This window comes from Polistes fuscatus, unplaced genomic scaffold, assembly GCF_010416935.1.
Source record: "Polistes fuscatus isolate 324 unplaced genomic scaffold, CU_Pfus_HIC Scaffold12, whole genome shotgun sequence".
Lineage (NCBI taxonomy): Eukaryota > Metazoa > Arthropoda > Insecta > Hymenoptera > Vespidae > Polistes > Polistes fuscatus.
The window spans coordinates 862,832-880,503 of NW_025113020.1; the positions used below are offsets into that span (position 1 = coordinate 862,832).

Below are 17,672 nucleotides of genomic sequence, written 5' to 3' on the forward strand. Positions count from 1 at the left end.
TTTTATAATATACTTTATAAATACATAAGCTAGCTATAAAGTTTAAAAGGATTAAATAAAATATAAAAAAGTTAGAGAGCTACTTTTTTACACAAAATATATAAAATGAAATATTAAATACTGATTGAAAGGTATTCTTACCAAATATTTGTAGATTTCATTTTACAATTATATAAAACAATTTTTGTACTTACTTAATGAATATATTTAAAAGTTCGAAATATTTTTACTATTAAATGAAAATAAGTAGGTTTAAACTTTAAAGAATAATATTAAACTTATAAACACTTAGCATACGGGGTGGGAGTATACTCCGCCGAAGCTCACGCGTGCAACGGGCGTTCTTTCTTGAATATCTCAGAAGTTTGGTCCAATAAAAAGCGTTGCTTAGCTACATCAATACCACAGAGCATCTTTCACAGTAAGGTATCTTATTGATAGCGTTTGGATCTCAATAATCTGACTTCAGAAAAAAGTTATCTAAATGTTATCTTTTGACCGAGTTCTAAAAGATATCGCTATAATGTTAACTTTAAGATATCTTTCTGATTTTTATGCTGAGCAGGATAAAAAAAACGTTTAGTCACGTGCGAGATGTTGCTTCGATGACATAAAAGAAAAGATATTATATTTTGCATTAAATTGTTATTAATTGTGTATAAAACTATTATTGTAACTCAAAATGTATGAAAGCATAGGTAATGGCAAAATTAACAGGTCCGTCAATGTTAAAACAAAATATTCATGGTACGAAGGTTATTTTGAAATGTTTTTTTTTACTTTTTTTTTTTAACTCGATAGGTATTTTTGTATATAAAGACTTTTCTTCCATTAAAAAATTGGCGAAAAATTGTTTCCATACCCCCAATTTTGCAATATATTTATATAATTAAATAATGTAAAATAAGCGAAGATCTATTGAGCTTTTGATAAAAAAGCTATGATTTTGTAGTTTTTGTAGTTTTAGAATGTTCCATTAACACGTTCACGCCGGGGCGAAAATCTGCGTTCTGCCGCCTGAGGCGGGAGCGTCTTACCGCGTTACGCTTCGTGAGACGGGGCAGTATCGTTGCTAGCAACGCCGCCCCACGGAATAGTTAAGTGCGACGCACAAATGGGTCACCCCGCCCCACGGGAATGGACAAGTGCGACCCACCGGTGGGTCGCGCCGCCCCACAGAACAGACACGTGCGATCCACCGGTGGGTCACCCCGGCGTGAACGTGTTAAAGCAAATATAAACCTACTACTCTTTCTTCTCTTCTATCTCTTTGTATTTTAGTTTTCAAAGTTCTCCGCTTTGTCTCGTATTACGTTACCTGGTGCCGCAAGCGGTAAAATTGCACTTTACTGTTCACGTTTCATTATGTGATAGTCTTTTATTAATGTATTGCAAATTTGTATATTTTATTTGGTTGTCCGTAAAGTTTGGGTCGGTTTATATAAATACATTTGTCCGATTTATATTTTAATTATATAGATTAGTTTTTTTTTCCAATTTATTTTTACATAAATTATAAATAATAAATTTAAAACAATTTTTTTTCTTTTTTCCCGGTAGGTAGTTGTAAAATGACTCTTAAATTTCTGAAGCGACTAAACCTAGCAAAAAATAAACTAACGTCATATTATACTTCCGAATTTTTCATGCAACTTTTGTTCTATAAACTTTTCTGCTACTATCATACTTTCAGAACTATCTTGGTTGCAAGAGTTAATAAATCACCCTGTATATTGTTTTCTTGTATAATATCTGTCCTCGTGGGGGCGTTTACTCTCCAGCGGAAGAGAATAGCAAATGCGGTTTTGTTAGCGGGCTTTGCAGGGCGTGCTTAGCAACGGTTTAAAGAGGGGTGGGGCGAATATTTACACTTTTCGATATTCCCTAAATGACTAGAGGTGACAATGGCTATGGCAATATTTTAAGTTAGATTAATACAACTATACGTATACCTACATTAAAATTAAATAAATTGCAAATATTAACTTTTGAAGTTCAAAAAAGAATATAAAAAGTTGTTTTTAAACGATTACATACTCTTTCAAAAGTAGTTTTTATTATATTTTATTGTTTAAACTAATTAATAATTCGCGTGTCTCATAAAGCTGTACAATAATAAAAGTAAACCGTTAATTACGGAATAGATCTTTTTTGTCTCATAAGCACGGTCAATTCAAAATTTACTGTACGTACTATTAAGACGCTATTAATATTGGGTTGGCAACCAAGTGATTGTGGATTTTAAATAAGAAGGAAAATTCCAAATTCAATAATTTAATTATTAATTTCATAAATAGATAATATAATTTTATTTATCAACTAATAAACTATCATATCAATATAAAAAGTTATCAAAAATTTGCTGTTTTAATAACTGTAAACAAAATTGCAAAATTTGCAAACAATTTATCTATTCAATGTAGTGAAAGGGGATTTCTATGCATTTCAAGCGAACGAATAATTATTTATTTTTTCTTAAAAGTCACAGTGATGATTAAAGCAGTAAAATTGTTGTATTTACTTGTTCGGATGTTCCAATTTATAAAAGTGATTCTATATTTAAATTAAATAAATGCGTAGTTAAAATATTTTCTATCTATTGGAATGTCTCATCAGAGGGGACATATGTTTCATGGTTAGGTCTTTTACCTTATTGGAGAGTGGTAACAATTGCCCTACAAATCCTGCTGTGATAAGTGCATTCAAAAAGTTCATTTAGGGGTAGTTGATTGACCCATCAGTCTCAAAGCAATATGCCGGAAAAGTATGACTTTTAGCCAAGAAGAGTTTCACATTTCACAATTACATATAATCTAACTTAACATTAACGTAATCTATTAGTAAATACAGGCTTAGTCTGTAACAATTACGAGCTGGTAATATAACTTCATTATTTTTTATCTTACGAAAAAAATGCTTAGGACAATGTTACATTATTTTAAGGGCTGTATCTGATAGGAGACATTGTTTCTTAAGGGGTTATACGCAGTTGCGAGGCTCGAAAAAACGTATTTTCATGAATTTTTTCTAGAAACAGTTTTTATTTCTAAACAAAAGTGATGGTAATTCAAATAGAGCCAACTTTTGAGAATACAATAGCGCGTCGATTATGTAAAAATATTAATCTGCACCGCTCCTGTAGATGATTTCCTGAACGTCCTCTAAAAAAAGACGTTTGGCGGTATCTTCATTTTGGCGGTTTGGATTATTGAAATTAAAATATATGGTGGATTCTTTTAAAGGATAGATTAATGCAGGTATTAAAACCAAGGAATAATAAAAATTTTGATTTTGACAAAATGGAGTCTATTTGAAAAAAAGTTGTTGTTTTTGACTAAAATTTTCGCTCTAAATTGTTACAAAAAAATAGTAATAAATTTTTTAAAAATTATTCCTGATAGTTAATACCTGAGGAATATATCTAAGAAGATTGTGTAAAAATTCGAAACCGATCGGTTAAGCTGTTTTTGAAAAATCGAGATCACCGACTTTGAAAATACCGTTTTGAGAAAAACGCGTTTAAAGTTTCAAAGATACGTTTACACATAGTTAAAAATTTTTGTTTGCAGCTTACATGAAGTGAAGAATATTTGTCGGATCGATTTGAAATTTTCAGAGAATATATTAAATATATGTACATTCCGAAAATGAAAAAAAAAAAAAATTGATTTTTTTAAAAATTCTAACTGCGTATAACCCCTTCAAATAAATTTTTTTTACAGGATTTCAATGTCATTAGTATGTTTTTAAATTTTACTAATTTTTTTTTTTTAAATCCCTTTGTAACACTAAATTTTAAAATGTTAGGATACAATGTAAAAAGCTTATTTGTTTAAAAGGAAACAATTTTTTTGTCTTTATTTTCATTTTTCTACCGGAATCTAACGAAACTTTATTACTGTTTCATTTTATTCTGATAGTAATCGTATTATTAAAAAGGTAGAATAAAAGCATATTTAAGAAAAACATGTTTGCAAATCAAATAGTGTAGGTTAAGCAAAGTGTCCGTGTTTGAAATTGGAAAATCAATGTTCTATTTTGCATAAGTAAACGTATAAAGGAGTTCGACCAGTTCGATGTTAGAGTAGTTTGCTTAACCTCTACACTATACAATCTATTTTTACTCACTTTTATCCTCTGGTTTCTATTTTAATTGCCTAATTACCTAATTATCATATTTAACAGCACTATAATCATCTGTACGATTGAATATCGGTAGCTTTGAAATATGTACACATATAAAAGATCAACAAAATATTATCTCTAATTTATTCAATCAATTAGAGTCTTTAGGTAGGTAATTACAAAAATTTAAAAGTAACATGATGCAATTGTAGAGAGGAAAGAAACTAGGCATCGTGTCATATAGTGATTAATCATTCACCAATCTAATGTCGAGAACTCACTGTCACTGTTACTGTGTTGTCAGCTTCGCAACAACTTGGTTACATTAATGTATTTTCTTAGAATTTCATAGAATTTTTAAAGAAAATTATTTACCTGTCCCATTTACTACGATCGGTCAATCAGACCAATCAAAAAATATATGAAGACATTTATCCTTTTGAATTTATACTCTCAATACAAAAAATAAGATTATCTAAATGTGCTCTCTGAAGAACAAACTAAAAGCGGTATGAGTCTTTTTATTACATTGTCTGAAAGTGTCTTTCATTACAAATGTGTAAGCTGACTGTAAAGTGAAGGTGGGTGTTACAGTACAAATTTATAATTGTAGGAAAGAGAATAATCATAGTACAAAAGTCCAAAAGAGTTTTCCTTATCGAATATTAAGTTGTCAGTACTAATTTGAAGAAAAAAAAAATAAGCAAACCATATTTCGATGTAAATTTTTAATTTCTTATTTAGTATATTATTTTCTAGTGAATATTTGAGCCGTTTATTTCGAAAGAAGCCTAAATTCATTTTAATATATTTTTTTGTTTATAGTAATAATATTTACAACTAGAAGTCAAATGTCATTAAAAACATTTCGCGGCAAAAAAAAAGTCTTAGGTCATTATTAAAATAAACTGCTCATTTATTCGTAAAATGTTGTAACATTCTAAAAATGTGACATCAATGAAAGAAATTAGTAGCATATAGGGGCAGTGTTCGGATTTCGAAAAACAATAAATTTTTGAAACTGAATATAATATTGATAAAATAATGACATTTGACACATCCAATGAGCTAGAATTTTCTGACAACGATGATGACGAGGAGAATAATTTAATTAAAATAGCAGAAAACAATAGATCTTTGTCATCAATTTTTTACTTCTTATATTTGCAACTGGTAGTTCAGCTAATTGTGAACGCGTTAATTTATTACTACAGTATTGTATTACATTTTATTACCTACGTTTTATTTATATAATGTATTAAATAATATTAATAATCTAATGCGTATTACATTATCTTCCAATCTATTATCTACGATAATTGTCGATAATATAACTTTTTTCTAAAAATCAATCATCTTAATACAATCCTAGTAGAGATAGGTATATATAAAGTTTTGCAAGGTTTAATGTCCATTGACATAAATTTCCAATTTAATAAAAAGTTAACTATTATCTACGTTTAACTGTCAAAAAAATTCTTTCTGTCCGAAAAAAATGGTATATATTCTTAAAAACATTTAGGATTACAAGATAAGTAAATAATGAAGTAATCAAGTAGCTTTACTTTGTATTTAGTAATTATTATAAAGCAACGGATGATAATATGCAAACATTTGTCTTTTATAAGAAAAATATTGTATTTATTTTAAATAATGTAATATCCGCTATTTTTAAAAAATGTAAGGGATCTTGTTAACCCTAAGCACTCCGTTGGCTCCGCTACGGAGCCGTCCGTCATTTGTTTCGTAACTCCGTAGGCTTCGCTGCGGCGCCCAATGTTTTTAGCATGACTAGGAAAAAAAAAGAAAAAAAAAATTTTTAATCTATTTTTCATTTACAAAAAGAAGGTGCATATGTGTATAAAAGAAATAAAATCAAAAATATTCACAAGCACGTGTAATTCTTCTCACTTAAAATAAAACTCCTTCTTCATACTCGTTCCGCTGCGAAAATCTGTTCGAGTTGCTGGTAGGCAGTGGTACAAAAACGTGCGGAGCGCTAAGGGTTAAAAGTAGTATTAGATTGTAAAAAAGGAATATTAAATCGAGGCACTGAACTAATATGGAATTTACAAGTTTATTGCAAAAGTTGTTATAATTGAAGAAAGGCCAGAAGTTAAAACACACTGGCTATTAAAAAGATTAAAGCTGATTTTAAAGCAATTTATTTAACACGATTATTTAGAAAATTTGGCTAAAATTACAAATGTCCCTTTGAATCGTCGATTATCGATTAGTCTGTTTTCGAGCTATCTGCGATCAGAAATTTACATAAATATCTCTGATCGATCAGCAAGGCCGTTACAGCAGGAAGACCTGTTTCGACTTTTTTTCGAGCATTGTTTAAACTTTTTAAAGCGTTTATAGTAAACAGGTAAACTACAGCTAGCGAGTGTTGTGATGGTTCGATCTTCTAATAATGCCATGAAATCTACCGAATATCGATTAAAATTATAGCCAACGGCGATAAATATATCTTAAAAAATATTATTATAAGTTAAACATACACGAATCTTAGATTCCCAAAATTCGAACACAAGTTCGATTTTGTGGATTACAAAGTTACGAAGAAAATAGTAGCAAAACAAATACTGACAATCGAAATAATAACTGGAATGGAGTTAAAGCAAGTAAAAATCGTAAAGTAATCTCTAATTCAAGCGATTTCGAGACGGAACCCTGGCTACAAGAAATATCACTGTCAAATTCGTTTATCTCATTGGAAGAAGAGGTAAAGATAAACCTAATTAAAGAACTTAACAACAACAGCTCATTTTATTAAATCACAATCAATTTACGTTGTAGCTCAAATAGTAAAACCTTTTATTGAGTTGCTTAATTATACAGCACAGAGACAAAAAACTATATTTAAAAACAAATAAAACTGCATCAAGTTAAAATACAAACTAAAATCTCCTGAAATATTTCGTAAAAGTAAAAAAGTTCAAAAGTCAAAAAACGCAGTCATCACACATACTAACTGAAGACGGAAGAAAGTTACAAAACAGTCATCAGAAACTTACGTCCAAAAATAAGCCAATACAACCATCAAGAAGAATTTTAAGCTAGAACATGAGATAAGAGCAGTAAATTGCATGACGAAATTTAATATGAAACTAGTATTGTCGTTGTTCATGGGGGAACTCTAGTTCGGAAGCAATAACAAGGATATTTCTAGTATAACAAAATGCTAAACACTATAATAAGCGTAGAATCACCACAACATAAAAAAGATATGTAGCAGTGCATAAGATTTCAGCAATACGACATACAAAAAATGATTGCAATAAGAACACCTACGTGCGTAAGATGTGCACAAAATCACCTGTCAACTAACTGCCCCATTTTAAGAAAGATAGTCAATAAAATGCTACAATTGCAAAGGAACAACTATCGATTAGTTACAAAGGCTGTGAGATAAGAAAGTAGTTACAAAATAACTCTCCTCAACTCTTCCAAGCAGAGTATATCCGCAGCAAAGTATACTACAAAAAAGAGGTAACTTAAGAGATAATACGTAGGTACTCTGTTTCAAACATAATGTGGGGAAAATATAAATTTTACTGACTTTAGAAGTTATGCAAAGACGACTTCCAATAGAATTAATAAACGAAAGGGAAACAAATGACGCTACAGAAATCAAGAAACTTTTCATACAATCAATTAGAAATACAGAATACTAACAAAAATTATAGTAAAATAAAACGCAATACTAAAATAACAAACAATAACTAAGCTACAAATTCTCACAAACGTGCTAACTAAGAAATAAAAATAGAGCTATCCTGAAAATAGCTTTGTGGATCGCTAAAAGAGTGAAAGAAAGGGTCGTAGAGACAATAATATTCTTTTACAATAACAATATTGATATACTCCTCATTTGGAAACCCACATACACACTTCATTTATAGAAGCTATATAAAAATCTAATATTACAATATATACGACACAAAACATGAATCGGAGTAGGCACACGAAGGTACTGCATTTATATTAAAAAATGACATTAAAGACTATCTACATAATCAAATTGGCCACGAACACATTCAAGCAACTACAGTTACAGTATAATGTAACACCAATAAATTTCAAATTTCGGCCATTATGCAACTTCAGGACAAAAAATTACCTCACAGAAATAGCATGATTACTTTCAATCGATTGGTAACAAATCCATCTAAGCAGAAGTTCGTAATGCCAAAATTACTATTATATGTATAGGGTTTACAAATAATTTCAGCTACATGGACATTGGAAAAGCATTCTAAGCATTTTAACATGCAGGGCTCGTAGATACAACTAAAACCCTCTTACCAATGCAAATGCACAACAATCTACTTGCACCATATCTAAAGGGCAGGACTTTTGTTATAAAAATCAATGATGTGTACTTTGAAATTAGAGAAATCAAAGCTGGCGTATCGCAAAGAAAAGTGTCCTTTGACCCATAGTGATACATTTGACCCTTACACACTCTATACAGCTGATATTCCAACTACTGATTAAAGTCAAATACTAACGTTTGCTATGAAAACTGCTATATACTGCCAATCATTCTGACTCAGCAGTAGCAATGACCTTTTTACAAGAAAATGTAAGAAAAATAAAAAAATAGTTAAAAGAAAAAAGGATAAAAATAAACACAATCAAATACATCCACTTCGCTTTCATACTGTATAAAAAAAGACTCTTTGGATATTAAACTAAATAAAATAGTTATTATTCGACAAACTAGGCAAAAATCCAAGTTCAGCCTAGAAAGTGAATTAACAGTTTATAAAATCATTATAAAACCAATAATGGACCTTTGGGATATCACTATAGAAAACGGCAATAATGAATTATATAATAAAGTTAAAATAAATGCAATCGAAAATACTAAGATTGATAGTCGACGCATCATGTAATTCATACGGAATGAAATATACGCAGGGACCTTGTACATGGACAATGATGGAAGAAATAGAAAATTTGACAACAAAATATAAAAAAAGAAGAACCCCGCAGTACACTGCCACCAACTAGCCGCAGAAACGTTATCTACTCACATTAGAAAAAGACTAAAAAGGAAACATCCGGTGAACTTAAATACATAAAAATTGTAAAAGAAAACGATAACCCTAAAAGATAGTTCATAACCATCCACATGTTATTTTAAATTAATCAAAAAAAAAAGAAATATATCTAATGTCTACGAATAAATTGTAAACAATGAATATAATTTAATCCTTTCGCTAAGCGTTTTCGTCAAAATGTGATCGCTGTGAACGGAGTGCATTACTGAGTAGTTGACACTGAAGTCTGACACCAAAGTACGGAATATCACGAAGTAATTAGATGTAGTTTTTTGTTCTCTAAATTATTTATTATTATTATTTTATTATTTTTGTTTTATTAGTATTTCAAGTAAAGTATGAAGTAAAAATATATATTGTATGAACGTATATGTACGCTCTTCGTACACGCGCGCCCAATTATCCAGAGCGTATATATACGCTCTTCGTACATAAATAGTCATTCTTCCAGGGCGTATGTACGCCCGTCGGAGCGAAAGGGTTAAAAGGGAAAACAAAAAATTCGAGAAAAAAATTTTAAAAACGAAAAAATAGATAAATAAAGATAAAAAAAAACATAAAAAAAGATTAAGAAAAAGATAAAAAAGATAAAAAAGATAAAAAAAGATAAAAAAAAGATAAAAAAGATAAAAAGATAAAAAAAAGATAAAAAAGATAAAAAGATAAAAAAAAGATAAAAAAAGAAAGAAAAAGATAAAAAAAGAAAAGAAGGAAAAATAGGGAAAAAAGGAAAAAATGAAAAAAAAGCAAAAATCTACTCATTTTTATATCTCTAATTTTAAATAAAAAAATAGATTTTAAGCGCATATCTTTGACGGTTTAACCTACTCTAACAGCTGCTAATAATAAATGCTTCAACCTTTCTAGATGTAGGATTCTTCAATCCTATGCAGTCTTTGAAACCTAAAACTTTGATCGATACGATTAAATGCATATAATGAATTTAAAAAAATTGAAATTTGATAACGTTTTTGTAATATTACAAACATCTAATGAATTAATTGTTTTAAATGACAGAGGACATTCCTATAAGATTCTTCGTATCATTAAGACAAAAGTTCCACTCTAATTACAATTAGTTTGTATTTTGAATTTTGTAAATGTATATATCATCAGCGACTGAAATTAAAAACAAAGATTAAATTTATATATAGCACAAATTCGAACAAGAATAATTTGTAAATGTATATCATATTTTCGGACAGAGGGAGTACATTTATTATGGGATGATCTTTTTGATCATTCATGGTAGGAATTGATACATATGACGTGATGGTAGGTCTAGTAGTAATAACTATTTCATGTAGAAACAATTATTGTGTAATATAAAGTTATCAATTTTTAATGAAGTTTTTACCACAGATTGACCTTTAGGAGCGTAAATTTTATATCGAGCTTATTTGATTAGAAATTAGTTTATTATTTAAATAAAACGATTTTTTAATTAATAATAGTTTTATTAGCTAATTTATGATTAGATTTATCTAACAATAAGAACGGATATATACAATATCTTGTTTTATTTTAAATGTAATACCTAAAACCTTGCTTAGACGGATCTAGCTTATCGTGTAAGAAGCTTAAATCAATTTCATAGAAATCGTTTTATGCTGGCTTAATAATAATAGCTTCTACATATATGAATGACATGAGACAGTAAAAATTTCTATTAAAATTTATTGTAAATCGAGATCCAATTGGTATAAAATCCAAGAAATCTTCCTGAATGTGTTTTTATGAACGGAGCTAGTTCATTTGAATTGTTTATATCTCCAGAGATGTTAACTGTTTATATAAGTGTATTGGGAGTTAAAGAAGTAGAATTTTGACAACCCGCAGTTATCCTAAATCTCCTAAACGCGATTAAAATCTTAAGAAGAAAATTTAAAAGTTAAAATTTTAAACTGTTTAGTTAGATATACTGACAATAAAGCATTCATTATCGGAGAAGAAAACTTTTTTCATTTATTTCTATTTGAATTTATAAATTTATGCAATAGTGATGTTTTTTTACTGGATTGACTCGTTTACCTCCGTGTGAAGAACAAAATGCTTGTTTTAAGCATCATTAACTTTGTTAAAAGAAAGTCAGTTTTTATCTGTTATTAAAAATATCTATAAAAGAATTTATAATACATATTTTATATATACAATGTTAACATTATATAGATAATATATTTCTTGAAGAAAATCTTGATGATAATGAATGTAATGTAAAAGCTTAGTAAAATTCTTTGATTAAAATACAGTTAGAGAACTATTTGTAGATTTTGAAAACTGAGGAATAAGTTTATGCAGGTTGCAGGTGGTCGCAAACATATCTATTCAGGCATTATTTAACTAATACTTTAATTAATTTAAATGAACAGGAATTAAGTACTTAAGTAAGTAAGATGCATCGGATATTTTTATGAAAGTTGGTATATTGATAAACTGTAATTATGAGCAATCGGGGTAATACAATAAGCTTAATCTTACAATTATTATACGATGGTATGATTACGAAAATGATACGCTTAATATTTTGTTTAAAAATATACAATTTTCTCAATTTATATATATATCAGGAACATATTTAAATATTAAATTGGAGTGAGGCTAAAATACTACCCTCGGTAAAAACAATAAAGCGCTCTTGGAAATAGCAATAAAAGCTATAACAGGACAAAGTCTTAATAAAAAGAAGAAGAAGATAATTTAAATAAATTTCCATATATTTAAACTTTTCAATTATTATCATTACTGCAGTGGAAAATTAATTTCACAGAGGAAATTAATTTCACATAAAACATATAAATGTAGTTTTATTTAAATAAATAATTATAACATATATACTTAAATATTATGCACGCATATTGCAATGTGCCGTATTGAAATGTTTCAAATAAAAGAAAGGTGAACCAGTACAGTCTCGAATTTTTTAGTAACGGTTTTTGTGTTTGTCCTAGATAGATTAAAAAAATTTTTTTAGTAAGAATGTATAAGATCATCCTGTTTTGATTTGTTCTGCCATTTTTTGTATTGAGCTGGTTTTTTAAGTAAGTTTACACGGGATAAAAGGCTATCTTCAATTGCACTATCCCTGGATTTTATTATACGAGTCAACACAAATAAATCCATTTCAGCGCTTTGAGGGTTACCTATAATCCTCCCATAAGATAAATGCATTTCATATAGCTATACAGAACTTATCTCTTCCAAATAATGTTTTAATATAATACGTAATGCATAATAATAACAAATTCGTGTTATTGCTATTGCAGGTTATGTAATAAAATCACTGTAAAAATTAACATGTTGATGCAAACATAATCGTAATTTTTAATGTCGCTAAAGTTAATGAACTGTATATATTTTCAGTTTTAATAAAAATTCGGTTACAGAACTGTTACAATTAAAAGAAATTATGTAATTCGAGTAAGGTTATTGAAATTGCAAATTAACTACTTATGTATAAAGAAATAACTGCTAGATTCAATTCCCTTGCGTACACGTTGATTGCTTCTTAAGAGTAATTATTGACTAAGACAGCATTCATTTTTGATTTCTATCTTTTAAAATTTATCCCCACTGGGTTGGAAGATTGTCCCACTGATTGTATCGATTTCTCAAGAATAGCAACGGTCTTATATTCACTTCCTTAACTATTTGAAAGTTTACCTCTTCCCATCGTTTCGACATAATTGAAATATGAAATAAAACTTAACGAAAGAGAAGTGTCTTGATTAAATTTTTTAGAATAAATAATTTTTAGATACTTAATAATTATAACATGTCGCAAAAACGAATACGTTGTTTGCTTATGAAAACGAACATAAATTTTCTGATATCTATTTATTTTTTTAACTTAATAGATTTTATTTAATTAATTCGACTTATTTGTAAATATTTACTAGTATAAGAGTTTATAGGTAGGACTTGTGTACAATTCTACAGGCATTTACGGTGTGTGTAAATAGGACAGAGTATAATAAGCATTTGCCTGAAATCAATGTTTTAAAATCATATTTTACTACACTTGATTATTTTAAAAATTTCATTAAACGAACAATAAAAAAATATTTGGTTGGCAAATATGTCATATTAAAATTTTCGATATACTATAAGATAATTGTATCTAATATAGTATGTAATTAAATAATTATTACTTTTCTAAATTTTGATAGTTATTTTCGTAAAAGTTTCAGTATCGTGAAGCTATTGTTAAAAAAGTAAAAAAATCAATAGTGACAGTTTAAAAATGTAGCAATTATATTGACAAAGTATATTTCACTTAATTATTTAAATAACAATAGATTGTTAGAACAAAACAACTTTCGTTTATGAAGACACAACAAGGAATAATTTTTTACAATACTTCGATCCTAAATATTAATTACCTTATAAACCCGCTTATAGACCCGCTTATAATAATATTTTCGAACAAAATGAAACTGGTATATATAAATCCCTATAGTGTGCCTTCCAATAATAATAATACATGTAATTTGTAGTACTGTCCGTCCGGTTGTGCAGTTTGTCTGTTTGTCGAACTTAAAATGTCCATTCGTATATATCCGGGATCCGCACAGGTTTCTCATGGTAAAGGAAATGTAGTTTTCTCCAAAAAAAGATGTTCTGGAAATCGAGAAAACTTCCCATTAATCTCTAGCGTCTTTCTTCAACGTGCCGATTTAGCCAGCTCCTAAAACATTCTTTCGGATTCTCTTCGATCTATGTTTTTCTGTAAATATGATTATTAACGCAAGCCTTGCTATTCCTAAAATAAACACTCGGATCATTTATATCCCTAAGACCCATCGATACCGATACGGAACCACCCTAATCATATTCCGGTTACAAAAAGAGAACCTTTTTTCTAAAGAAAAAATGTAGGTCTTGAAATTTAAATAAACACCCAAACATATAAATAAAACGAAATTAAATGAATCCGAAAAATACTATTTAATCTGGCCAAACTGAACGATTATGTCGATGCTTAACCCTTTGACTGCGGCGCGCTCTCGGACGAATCCATCGATATGGACGGCGCGTTCTTCGCTTGTCGGTCGCTGCGACTAGTTGTTCACTGACTAGTGGACACTGACAGTGACCAAAACAGTACCCGGAAATTTGATGCTATTCTAAGGGTTTAAAAAGTAATAATGGCAAAAAAATTTTAAATATCAATTTTTTTTATTTATATTAAGTAACTTTTTTAGCTATTTTAATTTACTTAACTTTTGTACATTCCTTCAATAATTAATAAGCAAATAAATACAAAGGAAAAAATCAAAAATTTATAATGTAACAGAAGATATGACAACTTTAACGGGATATTTTGATAATTTTAACATAATAAAAATAATAAAACCATAAAGAACGAATAAAGATAACATTTTAATAGAAAAATTTAATAATCAATTTGTGTATGGTATATTTGAAAACATGGATCAATGCATAAACCTACATCGCATTTTTTACATTCATATCTGCTTTCTCGTCGGATTTTATGTTTAGTGCATACCACACATTTTCGCGTTTGATTCTTTTTTTTCGCAGACGGATTGACATAAGTACTTGGAAAATGCCTTTCAATAAGACGTAAGGGATCGTCGGTACTTCTTTTCCCTTGGTATGCATTTGAAATTTGTAAATATTTTCCAAATATTTGTTTTATTACTAGTAAATGAAATGCCGCGAATTTTAACTCTTCACCTGATACGTATTTATATAAAACATATGCGTTCCAAATACTTATATCTAATAAATGAAAAAAAAATTTTTTATACCATTTATAACTTTTCCTAATACACTCAACAGTACTAATTACCATATCGGTCTTATCTACAGCACCCATATTATGATTGTAATCCTGTATACATGTTGGTTTTGTTATTGGTGTTTTTGTAAGGTAATGAAGCTTTCTTGTTTCTACGATATCAGCGTGATGTAAACTTGTCAACATCCAAACTTCTCTTTTATCCTGCCATTTCATACATAATAAAGTTTCAGTTGATCGAAATGATATTTCTCCTTTTTGCAATTTGTTTGAAATAATTGGTACATATTTGCGGTTTTTTCTTACGGTACCACAACTATTTGTCTGTTTCAAGTGTAATGTGTTAAATAAAAGCGGACTCGTGTACCAATTATCCACATATAAACTGTGACCTTTCCCGAGATAATCTTTCATGAGAGTCATGACTATATTACCGGATTTACCCAAATTTTCTTGAAACACAGAAATTTCTGTTTCCGAACCGGAATATACTAACATGTCAAAAATATACCCCGTTTTACAGTCACAAGCAATGAAAGACTTTATGCCAAATCGACTGCGTTTCGATGGTATAAATTGTTTGAAGGATAAGCGACCTTTGAACAATAATAAACTTTCGTCTATACAAATATTTTGAAACGGGTAGAAATTTTGCTTTAAATTCAATCGAAATCTATCATTTAGTTCACGAATTTTGAACAATTTATCTCTACAGTTTAATACCTCGGGATTGCTAAAATGTAAGCACTGCATTAAGTTCAAAAATCTATCTCGAGACATAATATCATGAAAAATGTCAGTTTTCATAAATTTGTCTTTCGACCAATATTCCGGGTAAGAAAGTTTTTTTACGCGTGACATTAGTAATACGGTACCTAAAAAACAGTATATTTCATCTACATTAGTATCGTACCATGAATTTATTCGCGAATTAGCCTTCCATGTACGCTTTTCTTTTAAATAATTATGGTATTTATTTGTTTCATTTACAATATAATTTACTAATGATTCTGGGAAAAATAATTGAAAATAATCTAATGGTTTTGATTTTTTGTTTAAGGCTGCTTTGCATCCAGAATCTTTATCATTAAAGTTGTGTACTTTTGGAATTAAATTTTTATGTGACCAACAGATGTTTAGAAATGGATCTGGCGATGTAAATTCATTGCCATTATTTTCTTGTAATTGTGAATTATTTTGCTCTCCAATTTCTGATCCGGAACTTGAACTTAATAAGCGCAACACGCGTCTTGATTTTCGAACAATTAAATTTTCTTCTTCAGACGAGGAAAATATGTCGTCAAGAAGCTCTATTTCTTCCTCTTCACTACTACTTAGATAAACACGCTTTCTTTTCTTCTGGCCAAACATTTTTAGGGTGTACTCTATTATTTAAAAAAATAACGAATGGATAAATTCAAAAACTAATCACAAAATAAAAAAATACTTACATATGCAGTAAAGAAACGGGTTTACAGGAATCAATGCACGAAGAAATTATACGAGAGCGTAACGTAGAAGAGCAGTGTAATATGAAGGCAATTTATTGAACAATATTGAGACAATTGCCGATATTTAGTTGCTATGTTACATAAAACAACAAATTCCATGTTGAATCAACTGGTAAAACAGTAATAAAATTGTTATGGCTAAAAAATACAGAGGGAGTATATATACGCCTTTCGTATATATTGACGGATTTGTGAGGGCGTATATATACGCCTTTCGTATATATTGATGGACTTGCGAGGGCGTATATATACGCCTTTAGCAGTCAAAGGGTTAAAGAACAGAACATTTCCTTTTTAAATTTGCGTTTCTATATAACATTTAATCAAGTTGGTATATAATGTTAATGTATAATGATTAAACGAGTGAAATAAATAATTAATTAAATAGTTCCGTAACATACAAATAAAATGCGCGTCAACGCGTCCGTGGAATACCATTTAGTTTGGCTCAATTGAGAACACTCAAGTACAAGCTCAGAATCAAGGCTTTTTATTTTTAAAGTTACACTGCTTTATAACATTCAATAAAATTGATAATTAATTTAGTAATACCAAAAAATAATTATTTAACCCTTTTCGGACCGAGCGCTCTTCACCATTTCGTTCCAGCAGGTCCGTACTGGATTCGCAAGTGCGTACCAGCTGATCCGCACAGATTTCACTAGTCGCTTGTCTGTTTGGTAGCGTTTACTTTAGAAAACATTTATGACCTCCTAACGTAACGTTCTAATGATAAGATGTAAGATTGAGACATAGTCAGGTGAAACTTGATACAGAACACAAAGCGGCAGAACACAGAGCGATGTCGAGCAACACTCGACATAGGACCGCAAAGGGTTAACAGTTTTACCATAAAATAATAATTTGTTAGGTTTACCATAAATTAATAATTTAATAGTTTTGTAACGTGTGGTACTTCTGAAAGCATTTACATATGTAGTGGAAGAAGGCATGTCTTACACTTCCAAGTCGTTTCACTTGTATGTATTGTGTTTCATACACACATGGCATCTTTTTGCAGAATGTTTCTTTTTATTTGTCGCAGGTATATATTCGGGACAATTTTTTCCCAATGTTTTGCCTATTTACTTTGTGTCTGTCTTTCGTGTGTCGAATAGTTCGGAAGTGACTAATTACAGACCATATCTTCTGCCAGATTTAATCGAAAATTCACAATCGATTGCTTTTGTGAAGTAGACA

The 17,672-nt window shown here is 29.4% G+C and overlaps 1 protein-coding gene across 1 annotated transcript; it reads right to left on the reverse strand.

Moving 5' to 3' along the window:
- Positions 1-14,885: 14,885 nt before the first annotated feature.
- LOC122513548 (piggyBac transposable element-derived protein 4-like) lies at positions 14,886-15,714 on the reverse strand. Its single transcript, XM_043629951.1, has 2 exons — positions 15,013-15,714; positions 14,886-14,897 (listed from the first exon to the last, which is right to left on the reverse strand). The coding sequence occupies exons 1-2, from the start codon at positions 15,712-15,714 to the stop codon at positions 14,886-14,888; spliced, it is 714 nt and encodes a 237-aa protein (XP_043485886.1).
- Between the last annotated feature and the right edge of the window lie 1,958 nt (positions 15,715-17,672).